Consider the following 23,740-nt stretch of genomic DNA (forward strand, 5'->3'; position numbering starts at 1 on the left):
ACCCTCACCCTCCGTATCTGATTACCTTCCATATCTGATCAGGTTCCTCACCCTTTTCCAGCCCGCAGGTGATGTCTGACCTTCCTGGCCTGCCTTCAGAGAGAATCTGTTAGGTCAGTTTAGCCGGAATCCCCCTTTACCCCGATGCTTCTTCTTAGTAATTTCCATCCACTAAGCTCCACCTGCTCCTTGGCTATAAACCCCCACTTGTCCACGATGAGTTCAGAGTTGTGCTGGTTTTATACTGAGGTCTCTTTCTCTATTGCAATAGCTCCTGAATAAAATCTGTTTTCACCACTTTAACTCTGTCCAGCTCTGGTTTTTCTCTGGCTCTCCTTCCACTGGGCAGAGGCCTGAGATGTCCTGAAGTTTACCAAGGAATTTCATAAAATAATGCAGTTAAAATACATTTTAAAAAACTGGATTAATAACCAGTGTCAGGAGCTTGGTGTATCATGAAAACCCAGAAAAAAATAGGACTCTGGGTTTTACCTTTGAGCTTCCTAGGAACCACAGTGGGAGACACAAAAGGATCATAGAGTTTGTAAATGGAAGCAGTCACATTTTTTTTTTCCCGTTTTTTTTTTTTTTTTGCGGTACGCAGGCCTCTCACTGCCGTGGCCTCTCCCGCTGCGGAGCAACAGGCTCCAGACACGCAGGCCCAGCGTCCATGGCTCACGGGCCCAGCTGCTCCGCGGCATGTGGGATCTTCCCGGACCGGGGCACGAACCCGTGTCCCCTGCATCGGCAGGCGGACTCTCAACCACTGTGCCACCAGGGAAGCCCAGCAGTCAATTTTGATTGGAAGTTTTATCTCTACCACCTTCTACACTGTGTTAGAGAATGACTCCTGTGTATATGTGTGGCATGTGGTGTTTGCAGGGGATCTTATCTAATCTAATCTGGTTCTCTCATTCTCTAGCTGTGTGGACAGAAGTCCAGAGGGGATGTGATGTACGCAAGGGTGTAGGTGTCAGAAGTGGGATTCCTCCTATCCCGACGCCAATGACCAGCTTGATTAGCTGGTCTGTTGCTTTATCTCACAGTGACTGTGGTCAGATGAAGAAACTTGTCTCGGTCTTCAGCCTTTCCCTCCAGCTGCTGTCCCTGTGGGTGGACTCAGACTTGGGGGTGGACGTGAGGCAGGGCTCCACAGCGGGCCTCGGGCTCACCTTCGGCCATGGCATCTGTGTGCCATCAGTGGCAGAATGGTTCTGGTCCCTCGTGGATTCCTGCTGAGCCCCATGCCCTGAGCCACCCAGGGCTCTGCCACTAGGATGGAAGCTTCTACCTGGGCCGGTGCCTAAGATCGGGCTGATGTTGGCCATGGTGGCGGGAAAGGGCTTGGTGGCCGGCAGAGGTGAGGCAGGCCGGGCAAGGCTGCCTTCCCCCAATCTCCTCCCAGAGAGGGACATCGTCAGAGTTGCCCTCCCACCGTCTTGGTGTGAGGATATGGCCCCTTCAGTGGTGGCACTGAAGTAGAGTGTGGAGCTCTCCTGTCCTTCCCCTCCACCCAGCCACCAACCTGCACCCCTCCCCTGCACCCCAGAAGCAGCGCCGTCTCCCTCCTTCGGGCTGCCCTCCTGCTGCATGGCTGACGGCTTCTGGGCAGGAGTTTTGTCATGATTATCGCTGGCAAAAGAGACGTAATTTGAAGTTTCGTCAGCCTCTGCTCTGGGGACAACTCGAAGCTCAGAGCCTTCCTCTGAGGTTAGGGGTTTGCGGGGTGACGATGGGGGCTCTTGCTGGGAGGATGGGGGCTTCCTCTCCTGGTTGCAGTGTTGGCTCAACCCCCATGGAGGGGAACAAAAGAAGCCAGGATTGTCTTCTCCAAAGACTGCGTTGATCTTTGACACATTTCCCGTTTTCAGGGCAAGTTTCACCAATAGCCAGTGGTGATGGTTGAGGAAAGAGGCCTCCCCAGCCATCTGGCTTTCCATCCCAGACTGTGGGGGACCCCACTGTGGGCTGGGGGGCTTCCCCAGGCTTGTTAGCACATCACTTTCCTCTTGGCAGGTCCCCAGGCTCTCCGGCCCCTCCCCAGCAGGCCCCGAGGCCCGGGGAGGAGAGTCTCCCTCTGCTTTATCACCCCCTGCAACGCCACAGAACTTCCTTACAAAGCCCTGCCAGATGTCTGTGGATTTAGGATGTAGCAGGCTGTAATAAATGACCAGCGAGGCGCTGCCTGAAAAAGAAGAAAAAGAGTACAAGGTTATCTTCTTTGAAGTCCTGCGTCCTCGCTGTGGTTTGCAGAAATCCAGGTTCTGGAATTCTGAGTGGAGTCATACAACTTGGGATCCAAAACAGGACTCGTTGGAGCATCAGAACTGGATATTTGGGGGGAATTTAAGTCTTCTCCAGCTCCCATAAGCTGCAACTGTGTCTACACTTGAAAATCTAAGAACAAAGTCTAAGTCCTGTGGATTCTATGGCTTCTTCCTTGAGGGATGCTCCAACTGAGTCCTCTAGATGTGTGTGTGAGAGAGAGAGAGACAGAGAGGTTTGGTAGAAATGATCATTTTACTCTCAGAAAACTGGGTCAGATACTCAGAACTCAACCATCTACTCACCGGTTGATGGATTCCAAAGCGAGGGGAGGGGGAGGTAAGGAATCATTTCAAAAACAAGACCCAAGCAGAGGTTAAACATACGCATCAAAAACCTCGTATCAAGGAATTTCCACGAACAGCAACAATACTTCCTTTGTGCATAAACATCTTAATCACATTGTTGTCAGGTTCATTTATTTTGATCAGAAGTGTTGGCTACGGCAATAATTCATTTAACAGAGCTTTCCAGTAATCCTCCCACGTTATTTCCAGCTTCCTGTTGTACTGGACCAAGCGCCTGGTTTCAGGGCGCTGGGTATAAACAGCATGAAACCTGACATAGGCGGGGAAGGAGGGGGGAGAGCATCAGAGGGGTCAGGAAATCGCAGCAAGGATGGAGCTAGAAGGAGCCTAACAGACGTCCCCTTGCATCCTCTCAGGGTACCTTTGGGGGAATGGAGACAGAATTCCTATGGGATGTGACCGAGTGTTGTTTCTGCAGGGGGCACGGCTCCGGCCGTTTCTATACGTTGTTCCAAGTTCTCACAGCCAGCGTGAGGGAGGTATTGTCACTCTCCTTCTACAGTGAGCCACCCGAGGCCAAGAAATGGGAGCTGACCCCCTTCCCCCCCACCCTGCAAGTCCCAGGTACATGTGTTCAGCGAAGGTAGACTTTCCTTGAGGCAGCGTGTTTCACCGGGTTCCTGGTTGCAGCCCCAGGCTGGCATGCAGTAGGTACTCAATAAATGCTTATCAAGGGAGTTCAAGACGGCAGCCAGAGTTGCTGCTGTATAGCCTGTGCTCCGCTGACTATAATTCACGCCCCATGTTCCCACTGAGGACTCCCTCCAGCACCACAGGGGAATCAGTTCAGGCTGCCCCAGGAGCCCCACACATTTTAGGAATGGTGTCCGACATCTCTTTTCCAACTGGAGCGTGAAGCAGATTGGCCGGGGGGGACCTTTTTACGTCCACCCCCGCTGTGCTCACAGGACTCAGTGAGAACTGGAAAATCCGAATGAGTGGTTGGGTTGCCCAGCTTCACCGTCCCTTCATCCCAAGTGTCACGGTGCCCACGCCCCCAGGAAGGATGGCTCGAGCAGTGCTGGGAGCTGCCATGTGAGAGAGCCCGGCCGCTTCATGCCTGGGCACCCCGGGCACTTCCCTGCACCCTGGCGCCTGGCATAGATATTATTATTTTAAAAAGGACCAACCAGCTGTCCTACGATAGGCAAATGGTTGGCACAATGAGCTTCATCCACACCACGGACCAGTCCTCAGCAACAAAGGAAGGGATATTGATACACACGAGGGCTCAGAAGAACTGCCGGGGAATGGCGCTCAGTGAACCAAACCAATGCCCAAAGCCACACATTGTACAATTCCAGTTGCATAACATCGTTGCAGTGACCAAATCATAGAAATGGAGGACAGGTTAGCGGTCACCGGGGCTTACAGAGGAGGTGGAGATAAGAGGAAGTGGATATGGTTTTAAAAGAGTAACACAAGGGTCCTTATGGCCACGGAAGGGTTCTCTCTGCATGTTGAATGTGTCACGTCAACATCCTGGTTCTGATGTTCTGCTTGTAGTTTTGCGGGAAGCCACCACTGGGGGGACTGGGGAGGGATGCAGGGATCTCTCTGCGTTCTTTCTTTCCCCTCCCTCCCTCCCTGCTACCCTTCCTTTCTTCCTTCTTTCCTTCCTTCCTTCTATTCTTTACTCTCTCTTTCATGCACAATTTTGAAAATTTTCCCTGTTCTTTACTATAATACCTTCCATCCATCCTCCTAGATCCGACTCTCAAGTTATCTTCTCGGTGAATTATTTTCATGCATCTCCAGCCACATTAGCCATCCTTGCATCATTTCTCACTTTACACTCTTTAAAATGTTTTTTAAAAAACAGTTATTGATGTGGAGATCTCTGTATTATTTCTGAAAACTTCAGTCATCTCAAAGGTAAAAGTTTAATTTGAAAAAGAAGGGCTGACTTGGCCACCGGCATCTCTAACGAGCCTTGGTTCCTGACAACGGAGGGGGTCGAGTTTAAAGGCCACCTCTGGTTCGTGGCCCTCAAATACTTGTTTTATGGCCACGTTTATGAATCTGCTCCGTCCCTGGAAGAGTCATCTTCATGTCTCCAAACGCTGGAAGCTCCGGGGCGTTTCCTCTCCCTGGTCAGTTCTACCCCGACGGGTCAGTCCAAGCCCCGGCTGCTGGCCAGTAAAAGGACCCTACTCCCCGCCACCCATCCTCCTGCGTCAGGGGTCAGGGCTGCCCGGTGGTGCCCCGACCCCCACGCGCTCCCCCCGGGACGTGGGTGGCCAGAGGCAAGGCCTTGGGGCGCGCGGGAGCTCGGGCCCCGAGTTGTTGCGAACAGCAGGAGAAGCCTCTGCCCTGGACCGTGTTTCAGAAGCGCAAGGACCCGCGTGGGACATTCGGGTGTTGTCCTGGAAGCTCTGGCAAAGGCTGCAGAATGAGGGCGCCGCCATCGCCGGGCCAGCGCGTGCTGGGGCAGGAGTGCGGGGAGGAGGCCGACAGCAGGGGTGCGTCTTCTGTTATTTTCCAAGTGCAGGAGAGGATCTCACACCCGATCTGCTAATCTGCTAAGGGTCAGCGTGGTGGGCACAGCGTGGACCTTGGAGCCGTTCCCTCATCACGAGACGTAACCGATCATCTTAAACCGCCAGGCCCTGTGGCTCTGCCACTCCCAGACCGCCTGACCTCGCGGCATCGCTTAACCTCGCCTTTGCCTCACCCCAGGCTGGGGGGAGCTCAGCCCCTCTCCTAGGGTTCTCGTCGAGACACCGCACGTGTGTAGAGCCAGGAAGGCCCCTGCTCTGCCCTCTCCGCACCCAGTGCCTCGATGCTGGGAAAAGAGCGGGAGCTTACGTCCTTGACCCCTGCCAGCGCACCAGAGAGGGTCCCACCCCCGAGGCAGCCCCTGCCTCACCAGCAGTTCCTCTGAGCACAGCCAAGCAAGGCAGACGGAGGCTGATCCGGTTTCTTGCGCCCCTATGGGAGTGGCCTTGCCGCCCGCAGGGCAGGGAGCTTCCCTGGTCTCCATCCAGCTGCTTCTGAGCACCGTTTCCTACCCTTGGAGGGCGCTTATTGTAAAGAAGCAAGTTGGGGTAGGGAGGGAGGGGCTAGGAAGGAGATGTGGGGTCTTACCGATCAGAAATCCAGACAAGACTCCGGCTACCGTCCACAGGCTGGTCCGCGACGCTCCCTGGAGAAAATCCGTGGCCAGCAGCACGAGGATGGTGTTCTCAAGCAGCATGACCTAGGGCACCAGAAGGAGAGTCAGCACGCTTGGTCGGGTGCAGGCGGCCTCGGGACGCTCCCATCCTGCGATCTGCCGCAGCTCCCTTCAGGGTTGGGGGCTCTGTCCTCGTGCCCACGGGGCCCTCCTGGAAGCAGGGTCAGGGTCGAGTGAGCCTCTCTAGCAGCGGGGTGTTCTCCCTGTTCTCAGTGCAGCTCACTAAAATGTCTGCAGGATCATAAACGCACAGGAAATGTAAGGGCACAGCTCGCGAGGCTTGGGGGGGCTCCCTTCGGTGACTCAGGTGGGGCTGATAGCGACTTTTATTTCCTGCTTTATATGCTCCACATTCTCATGTTAAATTAACTGTATGCACCTGTTGGCTTTACCATGCAATAATTAAAAGTATCTGCAGAGCTCACAGTGACACTGAATTCCAGTAAGCCATACTCAACACACTTTCGTAACAACTTCAGAATTTCTTTTTCGAATATTTACCTCTTTAAAGGTAAATCTGGCCCCTGGCCACCAGGTGGCAGCAGGGGAGGTACTCTTGCTGGCCGAACAGGGAGCCTTCCTCCCGGGCCTGAAATAAGGACAGCTCTTACAGAAGGCTCTCCGTATCTCCCGTCCAGGCGGGCTTATTAGCTAAGGTTTCCAAAGCTAATAATTTTAAATATAAATTAATATAAAAATATTTTAATATGAAATATATCAATATAATACAAAATATATTTCTTAAAATAAGTAAATAAACGGGACGTAATTCAAAGATGATGTATTTAAACACTGTGTAGGAGACATGTTTTAAAACCCCTGAATTGTCATACTATTATGCTAAAAGTCTTCCAAGGTTTGCCATAGCCATTCACTGGCATCATTTTAACTCTAGAAAGGTCAAATAAGGAGAGAATAAAAAATGATATTAGGGGCTGCTTAAAAATCCTAAGAATACCCACCTCCCCATCCTTAGGCTCTGGGCAGCTGTGTTTCAAGGGTCCAGCAGGTGTTATTTCGGTTCTAAACGGCACTGCCCAGCAGCCCAGCCTGCAGAACTTGGAGGTACTCTCTCTCCTCAAATCAACCACATCTCATCACCTGTCTGGCCCTCTTAAGTTTGTATATGTCAAAACAAAACAAAACAAAAAAACTGGTAGTGCAGACTGTGGAAAAAAAAAAATCCATCTCCTTTTTCCCGTCCTTACTGTCATTTCACAGTTCTTAACTTGCTACTTCCTGTCAGAGTTCTACTGCAGTCTCTCTTCCCCACCATTGTCGGGGTGACCCATTTCACCTGCACATCAGGCCTTGTCATCCTCCCTAACACACCTGGAAACAGCCCCACCTCCACCCAGTGTCGAGTGTCCACTCCTTGACAACGCAGCGGTCCTCTTGGCAGCGTGTCCTGACTCTCTGGTCCAGGGTCACCTTCCTACAGGCTGCCCCCTAAAGGACTGTGACTGTTGATGTTATGTGTCTACTTGACGGGATCAAGGAATGCTCAGATGCTGGTAACACATTACTGCTGGGTGTGTCCGTGAGGATGGGAAGAGATTAGCATTTGAATCAGTAGTCTGAGTAAACATCACCTTCACCCATGCAGGTGGGCTCCATCCAATCTGTTGAGGGTCCCAATAGAACAAAAGAGAGGAAGAGGGAATTCTCCTTCTCTTCTTGAGCTAAGACATCCATCTTCTCCTGTCCTTGGACACCGACCTCCTGGTTCTTGGTCTTCTGGACTTGGACTAGATTACCACGGGCTTCCCTGGTTCTCCAGCTTGTGGATGGCAGACCGTGGGACTTCTCAGCTTCCATAATTGCATGAGCGAATTCCTATAACAAATCTGCTCTTACGCATCCATACACATCCCATTGGTTCTGTTTGTCTGGAGGACGCTAACAAATGCAATGACTTTCCACTGACAAAGACCCTCTTCTTGACCAAACGACTCAGACAGGCTCCCCTAAGCCCTCTTCTGGACAAGGCCTCAGCCTTGGCCTATAAAAACTGCAGACTCGTAGCGGAAACGATTTTGCCCACCTCTGCACATTAAGAGACCCGAAGCAACACTACCATAGTTTCTAACAGCTCAAGGCTGCACCCCTAGCACGATGACCCCAGCAGCAGTTAAGTCCCTGCTTAAGAAAGCTCAGGGCTGCCAGGAGAACTTACCGTTCATTCCAGCCAACATCTGGTCACAGGCAGATAGGCCCTGAACCTCCTCTTAGGGGGCGTTACCTCAGAAAGTCTGCGATTATAAATCCTTTCTCTGTCCCTTTGAAATGTACATCTTTTACCACCCAGAGCTGTCTTCTCCAGGACCTGAGGACCATCTCTCTGAAACCCACACATCCCAGGAGACGACTCTCCCAGCCTGTGAGCTCCTTGCTCTAAGGTGTGTGAACACTCTTCACGACAGAGACGGGAAGTGTGTTTCTCATCCCGAAAGCACCAACTAACACCCCAGATGGTGAGGTCGCACTGACCACACCCCTTCACTCCCCGACTCCGCTGGAGCACACGCTGTCCCACGCCATTCTCCCTTTAAAATATGCAGTCACCTCTGCACAAAATGAGGTCGGGGTCAGTCCACGCTGGACCCCTTTCCTTGTTGCGACTGACTTAATAGAATCTGTTTTCATCGCCGTCAACTGGCGTCCGGGTGTGTTTAACTCAGTACCGTCCACACTGGCTTTCCTATGGCCTCCCCGCACCCTGTGGCCTTCATTGTGCTTCTGCATCTTTGCCAGTCCACACTTGAAACTTCCGTAGCGTCTAAGTTCTGTCTTTTCCTATTCAATCACTCTGAACTCAGTGGTCCGGTGACTAGGACAGCTGCAAAGAATTAAGCATTTGTTTCCCTTCCTTATGTAACAGCCCCCAGAACTCCTGGCACAAGGGGTGTGAACGTGCCAAAAACAAAGAAAGAAAAGCAGCAACTGTGAAACGTCTCCTTACGTAGTACTGCTTCTCAGGGCGCCCATGGGCATCGGCACGTGAACACACTGCTCCGGCGAACGGACGATGGAGAAGTGACCCTCAGGTTTATTCACGGCGCATGGGGGCGGGGCCCTGCCACACACTCAGCCCTCACCCCCCGCAGTGAGATGGGCCTTGTTACTCCCGGTTTCCAGATGTGGAAACTGAGGCTTGGTGGGGCTCTGTGACTCGTTCAACATCACAGGTCCTCTTTGGTCTGTGGGCCCTGTGGTCTATGGGGTCACCAAGCTCTACGGTGCTCTCCTAAAACCAGGAGATGACCAACGCCGCCCACCTGCTGCTAGACAGGAGCTGCACCTCCGGGCTCTTCTCTTTGTTCCCCCCTCCATCCTAGAGCGCCTGCACCCCTGAAAGTCTCTTCAACTTTTTGTATCAGTAACAGCCACTATTTGCTCGTTATTTCAGCCCAAGGTGTTTATTATTTAATCTTCCCAGGGACCCTGAAAAGCAGGTAGGTCTTACATCACTGTCACAGGGACACCGAGAGGTGGGTGGCTATGTCCTGATGTGCTGATGAAAAAATAGGTCCAGAGAGTTTAAATTCTTGGCCACAACATTTGGTGACAGTTAATGGCACAGCCAGGGTCCCACGTAAGCCCGTCTGATTCCAGAGCCTGTGCTCCGAAGCCCTGGCTGGTCCTCTCTCCTTTGCCGTTTGCAATGCAGTTCAACTTCCCCCTTCTCATCAAAAGTGTCCCCGGTCATCCCAGTGGGAAGTGACACTCCTGTGGAATTCAGACGCTGCTTTCTCTGCCAGCATTTGTCCACATTCTGCCTCTTTTTAAAACTTGTTTGGGTAGAAGCTTATCTCCTCCATGGGACCAGAAGCGGCCTGCAGACAGGCATTACGTCATCTTTGTGTTTTTCACACTATCTAGGACCACAGCTGTAACTCAGTGACTGAGCTGACTAACAAGGGCATCGCATATATGACCCAGAATAGAACTGTGATCGTATTTATCAGACGGGCTGACGTAGAGAGTGGCTGAAAAACATTGCCAAAGGCGCCACAATCCTTGCCACAGTAACTACGTGGAAACGACTGGACGTCAGGTTGCTATTTTCAGAGCCCATCATCTCTGTTCAAGACTATAATGCCCTTTAGATTTTTTCCTAAAATTAAGCTATTCCTTCTTAATAGATATGTGTGCACAAGTGCACACACACACACACACACGCATGCACGCACACATTCTACGTATACAGGAAAAGCTGGGATTAAACAAAACCGTCATCGCCACTTGCCGTGTAGAACGTGGCCATCCGGCTTCGGGAAGGGCTGTCCCAGAAGTTGAGGTAGCAGAGGATGTACACGGCACCCATGAGCAGGTTGAACAGCCTCCAGCGGCAGGTGCTCTCCACGATGTCACTCTGCTGAGCCACGAGCCAGAACGTCATCACCAGCCAGTGGGCACCTGCAGAGAGTGGCCTTGGAAGTCAGGGTCCTCGGGGGGGGGGGGGGGGGCTGAGGGAGGAGACGGGGAGGGGGTAGGGCAGGAACTCGGAAACCAGGGCTTGTAGCCCTCCTCTCTGTTCTGACTGCATCTGACTCGGCACCCAAGAAAACAAATGAAAACCCAGAAGAGATTCAAGGGTCACAGAAAACCCACACTTTTTATTTTTGCAAGTATTATCTCACTTGATCCTCATAAAGGGTAGCTGACCTAATTTGGGGATGAGCAAACAAAAACTAGCTTCAGTAACACTCACTAAATATTGCGTACTTAGGCCTTTTTAGTTCCAGAAAGTGTTTAAAGAGGCAGTGACAAAACTGATTGCTCACTGTTTTTTAATCCCTGCTCGAAGGGCTAAAACCCTCCACATCCAAGGGAAAGATCTGTATGCAGTCCAGCTGTGATATTTGTTCCTATAGTTTAGGAGGAATAATGTCATACTGGCGTTTGAACAGAAATTTTTTAAAAAAACGAATTAAAAAAAAGCTAATGTCTCTTTAGGAACACAATTTCTTTCATAGATGTCTGCTTTCTGCCAATAAATGTACCCGTGCTTGTTCTAGGCTCAAGTCTAAATATCTCTCAGTGCTTCTTGTTCCTTCTTGTAGAGGGTGTTCCCTGATGACCGGAAGAGATTCCTCTCTGGGCAGGGCCACACAGGCCCCCTGCAGGCATCCTGCATCATCAAGCAGACTCCCTGTCATCACTGGTCAAACCAGGTGCAGCTAGACTGAGGGCTGAGGGGGGCTTTGGATTCAGTGGAGATGTCCTGTTTGAAACAGAGAAGACGGCTAAAACTCAGCATTTGAATAACATGGAGGGCTTTGGGAGGCTATGAGTAACAGCACAGTATGTACTGCACGTTTCTGTATTGCGTCAGGGCACGTGGGACCCTGTGCCTCCCTCCTGTTTAAGTGTCAGTTTTACTAAGGATTTTCAGCCCATGATACAGAATGTGGAGCCCTCACAGCAGCTAAAGCTGCGCTCTGGGGCTGGCTGGTCCTGTGAGCGCTGGGCTCTCTGAGCTGCGGGCGCATTTCTCCAAAGAGACCCTGCATGCATTCCTCCTCTCCCTGGACACTCGTGGGCTGAATCTTTTCCTCCACATTCTTGAACTTGGGCTGGCCGAGACCGCTTTGCCAGGCAGAATGCAGCAGAAGCCATGCTGATCCAGTTCCGGGCCATTCCACCCCCTTTCTCTTGGAATGCTCAGCTGACATGTCCGAATCCAGATGACTTTGCCGAAGAGAAAGGGTGGAGGAGCCCTGGGTGCCAGACGTCTGTACAGCCAGCCCAGTGGAGCCTCCCTATGAATCCAGACACCTGCTAACCTACTGCGATGGTGCGAGGACGCCCTGCCCCAGGCAAGAAACCCCCAGCGGAGTCCAGTCAGCCCTCAGAACCGGGGCTATTGATCATGAATGGTTCTTTTTTTTTGCGGTATGTGGGCCTCTCACTGTTGTGGCCTCTCCCGTTGCGGAGCACAGGCTCCGGACGCGCAGGCTCAGTGGCCATGGCTCACGGGCCCAGCCGCTCCGCGGCATGTGGGATCCTCCCGGACCAGGGCACGAACCCGTGTCCCCTGCATCGGCAGGCGGACTCTCAACCACTGCGCCACCAGGGAAGCCCTATTGATTTGTTTTTATAGACACATGCAAAGTACGATTAAGTAAAAGATTGAATAAGAAAGTCAAGTCTACGTCGGTTTTAGGTGAAAACTACATGGTGGTCTGCTACATTATCATCTGTAATTTTAGCAAATATTTTATAATTTAAAAACATTCAATAATTATAATAAATGAGTTATATTGTGCTCAATATAAGCGCTCGATAAATAGAAGGAACGATCACATTCTTATGTTAGAAAACCCAAAAACCCGTCTTTAGACTCTGGTAACAAGAAATGCGCAACAATTTCTAAAACAAACGTGATGGTTATATATATATATATATTTTTTTTTTCTTTTTTTTTTTTTTTGCGGTACGGGGGCCTCTCACTGTCGTGGCCTCTCCCGTTGCGGAGCACAGGCTCCGGACGCGCAGGCTCAGCGGCCATGGCTCACGGGCCCAGCCGCTCCGCGGCATGTGGGATCTTCCCGGACCGGGGCACGAACCCGCGTCCCCTGCATCAGCAGGCGGACTCTCAACCACTGTGCCACCAGGGAAGCCCCATGAATGGTTCTTGTAAGGCATTAAGTTCGGGGTGGTTTGTCAGGCCCCAATAGATAGTCGGAACGTACGCTCAGCTCACCTGCAACAACCAGAACCCAGACGCGGTAAACTTGGAAGAACAGAACCAGACTCAGAACGCGGGCTCCCACCATGCCCATCCTCCAGAGCAGCTGGCAGCCGAGGGCCGTCCACGGCATGGAGAGGTGACCCGGCTTCATGGCGCCCATGGCACGAGCATAGCACACCAGGGCCCAGGACAGCACAGGCCAGGAGCACAGCGCACTCATCCCTGGAAGCGAAGCGCACAGGACAACCTAGTATTTACAGGACGTTAACCCTTAACAAAATCTGACTTCTCAGAGGGCATCGTCACCCCCGTGCAAACGCACATCTTTCTCCGCTCTGAAGAAATGAGGGCGTGCAGGAGAGCTTTCCTCTGCTTAACACATGGGCGCTTGCCCCCTCAGGTGGGCTGGGCTCTCCGTGTTCACCCTTTAAGAAAAGCATCCCAGTCACTGCTCCTCCAGCACCTCTGGTTTATGACGAAGCAGCTCCTAACGGCTCTGAACGTGCTATTTCATCCCAAACACACTTTGCCATTCAATCCACATAAAGGAGGTTTAATCAGAGAAATGAGACCAGGACATGCAATGGTTCCAGCCCATAGGAGAGAGCCTGCTTTGCCATTCAATCCACATAAAGGAGGTTCAATCAGAGAAATGAGACCAGGACCTCCAATGGTTCCAGCCCATAGGAGAGAGCCTGCACCCTGGAGGGAGAGTCAGCAGAAGACGCACATTTGCTGGGGCCTGAGTTGCTCTGTTTCCATGGCTCTCGAGGTGTGAGGCTCAGACTGCGCTGAGTTAGTCCCGGGGGAAACAGACACACTGATTTCACAAGAGGCAGCACGCAGTACCTTCCCAAGGTGCTTTCAGGGTCATCTGACTATTTCTGTCCCATGGACTGAGCCCCATGAAGGAAGCCGACCCCCGGGAACTCATCGCCCCAAACAAAAGCCAGTATTAACCATTCCCTTGGGCTGCCCTAATTCTCCCAAACAGGAAATCTTAGGTTGCCGGGTTTTGCTAAATAAGGGGTTTCCTTCTGTCCGCCTTGAGAAGTCGGACGGTCTGAGGTCAGTGGTAGGAGACACTCACCCGGCACGATACCAGTGAAGTCCGAGGCGAGAAAGACGTATGTTTGAAGCAGCAGGTGGGGCCCGACCTGCAGCAGGGCTTCCAGGAGGCGCAGGGCCGACAGGTCGGCCTCCTGCATCCGCAGCTGGCCCCAGGCGGAGGCCTCCCCTTCCTTCCGGAGAACAGGGGCCACGGCGTCCCAGTGCCTGAGGAAGAGGAGAGCCCAGGACTCAGAACCACACCGTGATAGCTTAAACAGGAACCCCCTTCTCTGGCTTATCGCGTAGAGACCGATAGCTTTCCAGGGGTTAACTGATCGCAGCTACACCCCAAGTCCCTGAGCTCTGACTCCAGAGTGAAGGTGGCACGTCTGACCCAAGTGCTGCAGCAGGTGACCTTGCCCAGCAAGGCCCGGCCAGCGGAACACCTCTGGCCACATGTGGAAGGGGTGCTAGGCCGGGAGCCTGGACCACACAGGTTGGCTGTGGGCTCTCTCTGCGCCCTTCACAGTTTAGAGCTAACCCTGAACTACCTCCCTGGCCCCAGGGCCTCTCGGGAGGGGAATTAATCCACACCTGCTGGACAGCGGGAAGGGCGGGGCGCCATCGTGGGGTGTGCAGGACGGGCTGCCCTGGCTGCAGGGACACACATCCAGGAACAGGAGTAAGTGCAAGAGAAGAAAAAGGAGGAAATGCGCCTGTTTCATTCCACTTCCCCCAAAACCCACCCTAGAAACCTTTCTGATGCTTCCATCTTATGAAAGCCATCTGGAGGTGCCATGGGTCGCTGTCCTGCGCCCCCAGGAGGGTCGTGCACGTATAAAAAGGACACTGTTCCCCAGGCACGTGTGGGCTCTGGGGACTTCGGGTTTTCACAGCAGTTTCCCACTCACGCGCCCAGAAGCAGGAACACAGTGATCCCTACACCTGCCTGCAGCAGGGGCTGGCATGCCTGCCAAGTCCACATGCAATTGCGAACTTCTGTCCTGTCCAAGTTCAGAAAAACTAGGAATCGTTTTAATTTACCGACTCCTGAAAGAGAGCTGAGTGCGCCTTTCAAGTTACCCCGAACGCCCCCACCTCTGATCTCCGGCCAACATTTCTACGGCCAGAGCAGAAGGGGGTCCTCTTTGAAATGGCTTTGTTCAGGGTACACAGGGCCCAGGAAAGACACTTAAGAAAGACAGCTTTCCTCTTTCATGATTTGGATCCTGGAGTGAACTGATTTCTTACTGAGTCTTTGAAGCCGTGATCTCTGACCCAAATATAATGTTAAGAAAAAGCACATGGGGCTTCCCTGGTGGCGCAGTGGTTAAGAATCCACCTGCCAAGGCAGGGGACACGGGTTCGAGCCCTGGTCCCAGAGGATCCCATATGCCGCGGAGCAGCTAAGCCCGTGTGTCACAACTACTGAGCCTGAGCTCTAGAGCCCACGAGCCACAACTACTGAGCCTGAGCTCTAGAGCCTGTGAGCCACAACTACTGAGCCCGCGCGCCTAGAGCCCGTGCTCTACAACAAGAGAAGCCACCGCAATGAGAAGACCGCGCACCGCAACGAAGAGTAGCCCCCGCTCGCCGCAACTAGAGAAAGCCTGCGTGCAGCAACGAAGACCCAACGTAGCCAAAAATAAATAAATTTATTTTTTTAAAAAAAAGCATATAAAGCTGAATACGGTAGCTTCCCTTTCAGTCCTGAATCCTCCATTCTGGGGACGTGCCAATCTCCCTTCCTACCCTCCCAGCCGCCTCCATTCATTCCATGTGCATCCTTATTGGGCTGCTCCCACCTGCTGGAGACTGCAGAGGGTGCAAACGAAATTGAAGACCTTCTCCGGAAGCCCAAGATTCAGTTGTGGAAAACAAGCCATACACACGCGAAAAGTTTTAAGCAGGAAGAAAGACGTGTGAAAACGAGAGGGGCGGAAGGGGTCCCGGGGAGAGAGGAAAACATATTCAGGGAAAGGAGGGACGGGCATACTCAGGACAGGGACAAAGCCTGAGGGAGCACGGTGGCACCAGCGGGGCAGGAGAAGGGCCACTGAAACGGCGGTCCATCCTGGGGCAGCAGAAGCCTCTTCTAGCCCAGCTGAGGAGTTGGGTGTCCCTCCTAGACCAGTGGGAAATGGAGAACCAGTGGGAATGCGATCCACCTGGTTTTCGGAATCGCGTTTCTGGAACCTGCTGCAGGGGGAGGGACTCAGGCTGAGATCGCTGGTAGGGGGCTTCGGGGGGCCCAGGTGAAAGCGGAGGTACGGGGCGGTGAGTGGGAGGAGGAGGGCGGAGGTGGGAATGGATGCTCTCCTTCCAGGTACTCACCAGCTCCTGCCCGGATTTCTGGCCGCCCGCCTGGCCCTTGGACTCTCCCTTCTCAGTTCCTTTCCTGTGCCGTCTCTAAGGGCCTTATCTGACCAGTTTGCTCCTTTACTTAAACCTTTCCAGTGGCTCTCAAACCCCTTACCTGCTGGACAAGCTCCTTCATGGTCCAGCCCAGTCTGTCTCCGTCCACATTGCTCTCGTCCAGAAAATCCTTACCCCGCATTCACAGCAAAACAGACTTCTAGTTTCCCAACCCCCGCTTCCAGCGGTTCCTTCTGCAGCGGCCTTGCTGCTGCCTGGGTCCGAAGTGCCTCCCCTTCCCACGTGCTTCCAAGTCCACCTCATTCTTCAGCCCTCCCACGACGGCTCCTGTGTCCGGATGGCGGTTCCAGACGTGAGCACCATCAGGGTCACCAGGTGGGCTGTTGAAAGACAGGTTGCCCGGGCCCAGGCCTAGAATTTCTGATTAAACAGACGCGTTTGGAGAATTATGAGGAGTTTGCCGTGATGCCATGTGGGTCCCGGTGAAGCTCGAGAATTTGCATTTTTAACGAGTTTCGGGTGATGAAGACGTCTCTGGTCCAGAGATGCACCGTGGCAAACCCTGGGGCTCCCAGCATCCTGTGAACATCTCTCTCTTCTTCTAATTCACTGTTCCAGCTTTGTTCACAATTTGGCCTCAGACTGTGCCTTAATCACGTGTCTCCAGTCCCTTTGGTCACACAAGGTTAGTAAACATGAACGAATAAATACCGAGCATATTGAGCTGTGTTGATGATGGTCTAAGATTTCTCGTTGCACTAAGGACAACATGCACTAAAAATTGATGTCTGTTAACACGTTTAATTATACTAACTTGGTGTTTGGAATGATGTCTCTCAGCAAGCTCCACTGAACAGCTTAAATAAAAAACCAAACGTATCCGCTTCCCCCGGAATAGTCTATCGTAGCCCCACAAGGTGAAGAATTAGTGATGCTCCTCTCCATCTTAACACTTTATGGTGACGTGAAAGCTGAGACAGTGAACGGTGGAGGTTTCCGCTAGGACTGTACATTTTTTTCAACTTTTTAAAATTGCGGTAAAATGCACATAACATAAAACGTACCATCTTTACCGTTTTATGAGTACAGTTCAGTGACGTTAATAATTTAAATTCCATAATTGAATAGATTATTGACAATTTGCAATAATTCATAACGGTGTGCAACCATCACCACCATCGTCCTCTGTAACTCTTTTCATCTTATAAAACTGAAACTCTGTCCCCATTAAACAATAAGTCCCCGTTCCCTCCTCCCCCGGCCCCTGGCACCCCCCATCCTACTTTCTGTCTCTATGAACTTGACTCTATGAACTTGACTACTCTAGGTGCCGCATGTAAGTGGAATTATGTATTTGTCTTATTGCATGGCTTACTGCATCATGTCCTCCAGAGTCATCCACGTTGTAGCATATTACAGAATTTCATTCCTTTTTTCCGTTGTATGTACAGACCACATTTTGCTTACCCATCATCTGTTAATAGACATGTGGTTTGTTTCATGTTTTGGCTACTGTGAGTAATGCTGCCAGGAACATGGGTGTACAAAGACCTCTTCCAGACCCTGCTTTCAACTTGTTTGGATATATACCCAGAAGTGGAATTGCTGGATTATATGGTACTTCTATGTTTAATTTTGTGAGGAACTACCATTCTGTTTTCCACAGTGGCTGCACCATTTTACATTTCTACCGTCAGTGTGCAAGGGTTCCAATTTCTCCACATCCTTGCCAACACTTGTTTCCTGGGGTTTTTTTTTTTTTTAAACAGATTGATGTTGAATAGAACTTTTTTTGTTGTTGTTGTTATCTGGAACTTAGATTATGCAATCATTCCAGTACCTATTTAATTAATTTATTTATTTTTGCTGTGTTGGGTCTTCGTTTCTGCGCGAGGTCTTTCTCCAGTTGTGGCAAGCGGGGGTCCACTCCTCATCACGGTGCGCGGGCCTCTCACCATCGCGGCCTCTCCCGTTGCGGAGCACAGGCTCCAGACGCGCAGGCTCAGCAGTTGTGGCTCACGGGCCTAGTTGCTCCGCGGCACGTGGGATCCTCCCAGACCAGGGCTCGAACCCGTGTCTCCTACATTAGCAGGCAGGTTCTCAACCAGTGCGCCACCAGGGAAGCCCTGTGGTTTATTTTTTTTGTTTTTTTTTTAAAAATTTATTTATTTTTGGCTGTGTTGGGTCTTCGTTGCTGCCCAGGGGCTTTCTCTAGTTGCTGCGAGCGGGGGCTGCTCTTCCTTGTGGTGCACGGGCTTCTCATTGCAGTGGCTTCTCTTGTTGCGGAGCACGGGCTCTAGGCGTGTGGGCTCAGTAGTTGTGGCTCGTGGGCTCAGTAGTTGTGGCTCGCGGGCTCGAGAGCGCAGGCTCAGTAGTAGTGGCGCACGGGCTTAGTTGCACCACAGTATGTGGGATCTTCCCGGACCAGGGCTCGAACCTCTGTCCCCTGCATTGGCAGGTGGATTCTCAACCACTGCGCCACCAGGGAAGCCCTACGTTTATGTTTTTAGTCCTTGCCTTTTTAACAAGCCACTTCACGAGGTTTGCGTTTAATTGGTTTTTTGTTGTCAGTAGATTCTTCTGCATCGCGTTACGACCCTTTTCTAAATGCTGTTTGTATAGGGCTGTGCAAACAGAACTGTTTTGGCTCCTCCTACAGGTGCTTTCGCTGAACTGCAGTTTTCTGAGCGGCTTCTTTGCTGGCCCTGACTGGGAATCAGTCTTGCGAAGTTCCGTGTGGATGTGCTGAAAGACACTCCATTACCCAGTGTCTTCTTTGTGAAAGCCCAATAAGCTGGTTGCAGGATAAGGAATAGATTTCTTGTTTTCTACTTTAACTTTCAAAGTTTTCTTCTAAGGAAGTAGATTTCCATTTGTTTGGTTTATTTTCTATCGCAGAAGAATTGCAAAACCATGTAGCTTCTTATGCTTGTTACAAAACTGAGAGACAAATCTGTGGTTCACCGTAAGCAAGAGTACATTCTGGCGTTACCTTCTTTTCCGACATTCCCTTCCGTTTCCTGACTTTTTTCACTTCTTTTCTTTTTTCGTGCCTTTTTTTTTTTTTTTTGTCCTTTTAAATCATACATATATATTTTTAGTCACCTTAACTTTTTTTTGGCCGCACAGAGCAGCATATGGAATCTTAGTTCCCTGACCAGGGATCGAACCTGTGTCTCCTGCAGTGGGAGCGCAGTCTTAAACACTGGACTGCCAGGGAAGTCCCACTAACTTCTGTTTTTAAATAAGAAGAGATATAGATGACTAGTCGTTTTTCCTAATTTCTAATTTTCCTGTCTCTCTTCATTTACCCATTTTAGTTTTTAAAAAAAATATATTTAGTATTCATGACATCATCTGAGAAACTTGGGGAAGATGAGCGGGGGTCAGTGTTGGACACCAGCATGGAAGTGGATACATGTGAGCCTGACGCTGCCCCATCTCTGAAGAAGGCACTGGATCAAATGGGACCAAGGGTCCCCCCGGAGCCCCAGAAGACAGATCTATCTGACAGTTATACAGGAGGCTTCTCTCAAGCGACCGGCCCTGACTTCAATCTTCTTTTGAGCTATGACATGTTCCCTTAGGGGAGAGTTGATTCATTTTTTTTCAATAGGTGCTCTGTCCCTGAGGTCGCAAACTTGATGACTATAACGTACCACGTGGTCCCTGGAAGGACCGGAGCCCTTAATGGTTTTCATACCAAGTTGGGCAGACAGAAGGGTCAGTGCATGTGGGTAGCGCCCAGTACAGGCTCCGATCCTCCGAGTCCAACAGGAAAGCCAGCTCTGCTCTCCTCCCACTGGTCGGAGTCCTATCGTTTCAGAGGAACCACATGGCTTAAACACAAAGGCTCAGCTTTAGGCAAAACTGCTGTAGCTGAAAACGCTTCTGGTGCCTTTAGAGATGTAGGGTCCCAGCTCCGAGGGGCCAGGAGAAATTCGGGTGGTTGGGTGATGTCTTTATCAGAAGTACCCTCTGTCTCCAAGCCCTCTGTCTCAGACGCAGCTGGGAAATCAGAAAACTCGCTTCAGCGCCTCCAAAGAAAGCCTTGGGCATGGCTTGAAGGCATAAACCAGGACAGCCAGCAGCGCAGCCCGAGATCTGAGACTTGGCCGTGACTCCTGAGAGCCTTTCTATCCTCAGCGTCTACAAGTTCATGTGCTCTTGAGCCGGAGGCCGTCACCGATCTGATCTCCCAATTTTCTCCCTTTTAAAATTCCTGGCAACTCTATGGGATTATGAGGCAGCTGAGAGCTGAAATTTGCCCCAGTGTAAGCTCACTGCCGCATCTCTCCTGACCCTCTGGGAATCCAGGTATCCCAGGGAAAACAACACCTTACCTGCTGCACTGGTGGGCCAAAGCCGAGCCTGCTGAACACTAGGCCTGCCCAGGATGCCTTTTTATGGAAAAATGTGGCCCTGGCACCCAAATGGCTTCTTCTTGCAATAAAAGCTTAATGCAAATGTTACCAGGCCGACCCCACTGCTGCTTCTGCTTAAATCTGTGTCACCCTCCTGGAGTGAGGGAGTAGGTGTTTACATGGACCAGCCCTAACTGAGTCACTTTCCATGGCTCTAAAGGCGAGACCAACTGAATTAAACACGAGCACATAGGATTTGGCCCAAGTCAAGAAAAACTTTTGAAGGGTCACGGCTCCTTCCGGTAGGAGTCCCTTGAGGATGCTCAAGGAAGTGAGGTGACCAATATCAGAGCAAATGTTCAAAGAGGTGGCTTCCAACGTTCTCCCAAGCCTGCACTTTTGTGACCCTAAGGATGGAATACGTATGCGCAGAAGAACCCTCCTATCGCACGTGTGAAATCACGTTTCAGGGTTGAAAGGGGCTGCCTTACCGCTTCCACACGCCAAGCTGGAGGAGGTGTAGCACCACCAACGAGCAGTGACTTTGATGTCCATCTTCTCGGAACCAAAGGTAGCTCAGGCCCTGGACCAAGAAGCCAGGTAGTAGCACAGAAAGAGCCAGCCACCCCCAGAGAAGCCGGCCTGTGGTGAAGTAGTAAACCACGGTGCAGAGGCCTGGGGACCAGAGGAAGGACCAGAGGGTTAGTGGAAGGCAGGAGGGAGGGACCAGCAAACGCTGTGTCCCTACAGCCAGCAGTGCTGCCTGCTACACCTAGCCTGGAGTGGGCAGAGCCCGCGGGCAGTCTAGACCGGAATGAGGTCGAATGAAAGGGCCAGAGCTTCCCAAAGGATCCCAAAGGCCCAGACACCATGGCTGTACAAAGGGGCTGTTGGATCGCATAGGACAGCGTGCAAAAAAACCCACAAACACCTGGCACTTAGTATGGGCTCAAAAATGTAAAACCTCCTCTCTGGGGGCGGCTTCATTTATTTTATTTTTGAGGGTTGTAGGATAGGGTCAGAGAATGGAAAGAGCTTGATAAATCTAGGTTAGGATCTGCCCTCCCTGATGAATGACAATAGACGTGGGTGCTTACCTCTGTCCAGTACTAGCAGGTGCTCGGGACTCACAGTAATTGTTTTACAGGACTATCGCTTGGGTTTCCCACTGTTAGAGTTTAACATGGATTTATGGGCACGTAAAGCTGTGAACTGCAGCGGTAAGAGAGCGCTGCCCCAGGTACAGACAGGAACCCTGCAGGTTCCCGGAGAAGCCAGGGCTTGGGCAGCCATTCCTTGGTGCCCAGGCTCTGTCTCTTGCTCTAATCACCCGGCACACAAGGCAAACCAGGAGCCCCAGGCACCAGAAGCCTCTGGGGGAGTCACCGCCCTGCCCAGTCTGAGGAACGCTGAGGCCCAGGCGTTCCTAGCTGGGAGGGAAGGAGGACCCCACGTCCGCGGGGCCACCTGGGGTGGGTGCTGAGACCCGGAGTCCTGTCTCATCTTAGCCCTGCTCAGTGGCGGCGCTGGATCCCGGAGCTCTGGAGCCGATCTCAACGTGGGACCTCCTCTGGGCGCCTCTGAAACCTCATGGCGGGGACGACCCCGGGGGGCCTTCGTGGACCGCGGTTCAAACAAGGGACCCGCCGACGCGGCGCGGGGGCAACTCCCTCCCAGGAAAAAGTGCAGAGCCAGAGCCCGCCGGGGTCCCCAAGTGCCTGCGAGCTGGGGAGTGGCGAGGAACGCTGGGGGGGTCTGGATGCTGAAGCCCCGTGAATTCCACTCCTCCCACCCCTCCCCCCATCTGCGGGGGCCCCGCGAGGAAGAAGCGGCTGCAGGGAGCCGGGCGGCAGCGGGCGGAGGCCTCCGCTCCGGCACCGAAGGAGTTACAAGTTCAAACTGGAAAGGCGCTGAACCGCCCCGCCCTCTGGCCCCGCCTGTGCCGGCGGACCGCGCTCCCTACTCGACCACCGCGTCCCGCGCCCGCCGCCTCCGGTCCAGCTGTAGACGGCCCTCCCTCCAGAGCTCCGCGGAAGCCGAGCCCAGTCCCACCACAACCTGGCCCCAAGCGGCTTCCCCCGCCGCCCAGACCCCCAGGCCGGCCGGATAGTGGGGAGAGCAGGGCGCCCCCAGGCCCGCGTGCAGCGCCTCGGGCACCTGCGGCACTTTGCCTGGAGGCCTCTCTGGAGGGAAGGGGGGGGGGCCACGTGTGCCGCGACTCCTGCAGAGGATCATGCACCCGCTGGAGGGGGAGGGGGGAGGATCGTGCACCCGCCGCGGAGGGGCCTCAGATACAAGGGGACCATGCATGCAAGGGGGAGGGGGGGAGGATCGTGCACCCGCCGCGGAGGGGCCTCAGATACAAGGGGACCATGCATGCAAGGGGGAGGGGGAAGGATCGTGCACCCGCCGCGGAGTGGCCTCAGATACACGGGGACCACGCATGCAAGGGGGAGGGGGCGGAGGGGGTGCGGCATTCATCCTCGGGGGCAATCACGCATCCCCGGGAGGGTCGTGCATTCGCGGGGATCTACCAGGGACTGGGCGGGTGGGGTGCCACCGTGCGTGCACTGGCGCGCAGTGCTGGGCGCAGGCGGGGAGAGGCCGTCGCCGTGGCCGGGGTGGCGTGTGGGTCCCCGGGCGTCAGGATGGGTGGGAGGGGTGAGCGTGGCCTGCCCGGCACTCACGCGCGCTCTGCTCGGCCGCCAGCAGCAGGGCGGAGAGGCCCAGGACCCCCGCGTGCATCCTCTGCGCCCGCCGCGCCGCTGGCCTGCCTGCCGGGCCCCCGCCCCTTCCCCTCCGGCCGCCCCGAGTCGGGGAGGGTTCCGGCCGGAGACCCGACTGCAGGATGCATTTCGGCTGAGCCTTTAGGCGCAGAGTGTCTCGTCCTGGGTTTTCCCGAGTAGCTAGACGGGTCGGAGGGAGGCAGGGAGGGGGGCAGAGTTGTCTGCTTCCTAAGCAGGGAAAGTACCGATTACACCCGGCCTCTAGATGTGTGCAAAAGCAGTTCCTGTGCCGTCCCCCAACCTTATAACGGGCCCTGGAAAAGTACTACGTGAACCTTAGGACCGCAGGTCGGTGGTCAGCAGGAAGTTAAATTGGCCACCGCCTCCGGAGCCGCTGAAAGGCAGTCTGGTCAACCACTAGGCAGAGAGCACATGTAGGTCTATGGAAGGAGTTGAGTTAGAACCGTTCATTAGTCTTTTCAAAATCTTAGAGAGCATGTAAACTGATATCTTCTCCTGTATCTCACTCTCAACTCCATCCCAATCTCTGTCCTCACAAAAGGTTTTTTTCCACCTGGGCTTCAGGGTTAATCAAGATTCCCATGCACAAGAAGTAAACCTGCCCACTGGAAAACCTTCTTCCAGAACATACATCTATCTATCTATCTATCTATCTATCTATCTATCTATCTATCTATCCATCCACCTATCTAACTATG

The 23,740-nt window shown here is 52.8% G+C and overlaps 1 protein-coding gene across 1 annotated transcript; it reads right to left on the reverse strand.

Annotated features, from left to right (window-relative positions):
• Nucleotides 1-563: 563 nt before the first annotated feature.
• On the reverse strand, nt 564-23,040 carry XKR5 (XK related 5). Its single transcript, XM_029226729.1, has 7 exons — nt 22,983-23,040; nt 20,787-20,970; nt 13,596-13,780; nt 12,518-12,727; nt 10,058-10,227; nt 5,721-5,832; nt 564-2,185 (listed from the first exon to the last, which is right to left on the reverse strand). The coding sequence occupies exons 1-7, from the start codon at nt 23,038-23,040 to the stop codon at nt 1,056-1,058; spliced, it is 2,049 nt and encodes a 682-aa protein (XP_029082562.1). The 3' UTR covers nt 564-1,055.
• Nucleotides 23,041-23,740: the final 700 nt, after the last annotated feature.

Source organism: Monodon monoceros, unplaced genomic scaffold (genome assembly GCF_005190385.1).
Source record: "Monodon monoceros isolate NGI ecotype Baffin Bay Population unplaced genomic scaffold, NGI_Narwhal_1 Super_Scaffold_17, whole genome shotgun sequence".
Taxonomy (NCBI): Eukaryota; Metazoa; Chordata; class Mammalia; order Artiodactyla; family Monodontidae; genus Monodon; species Monodon monoceros.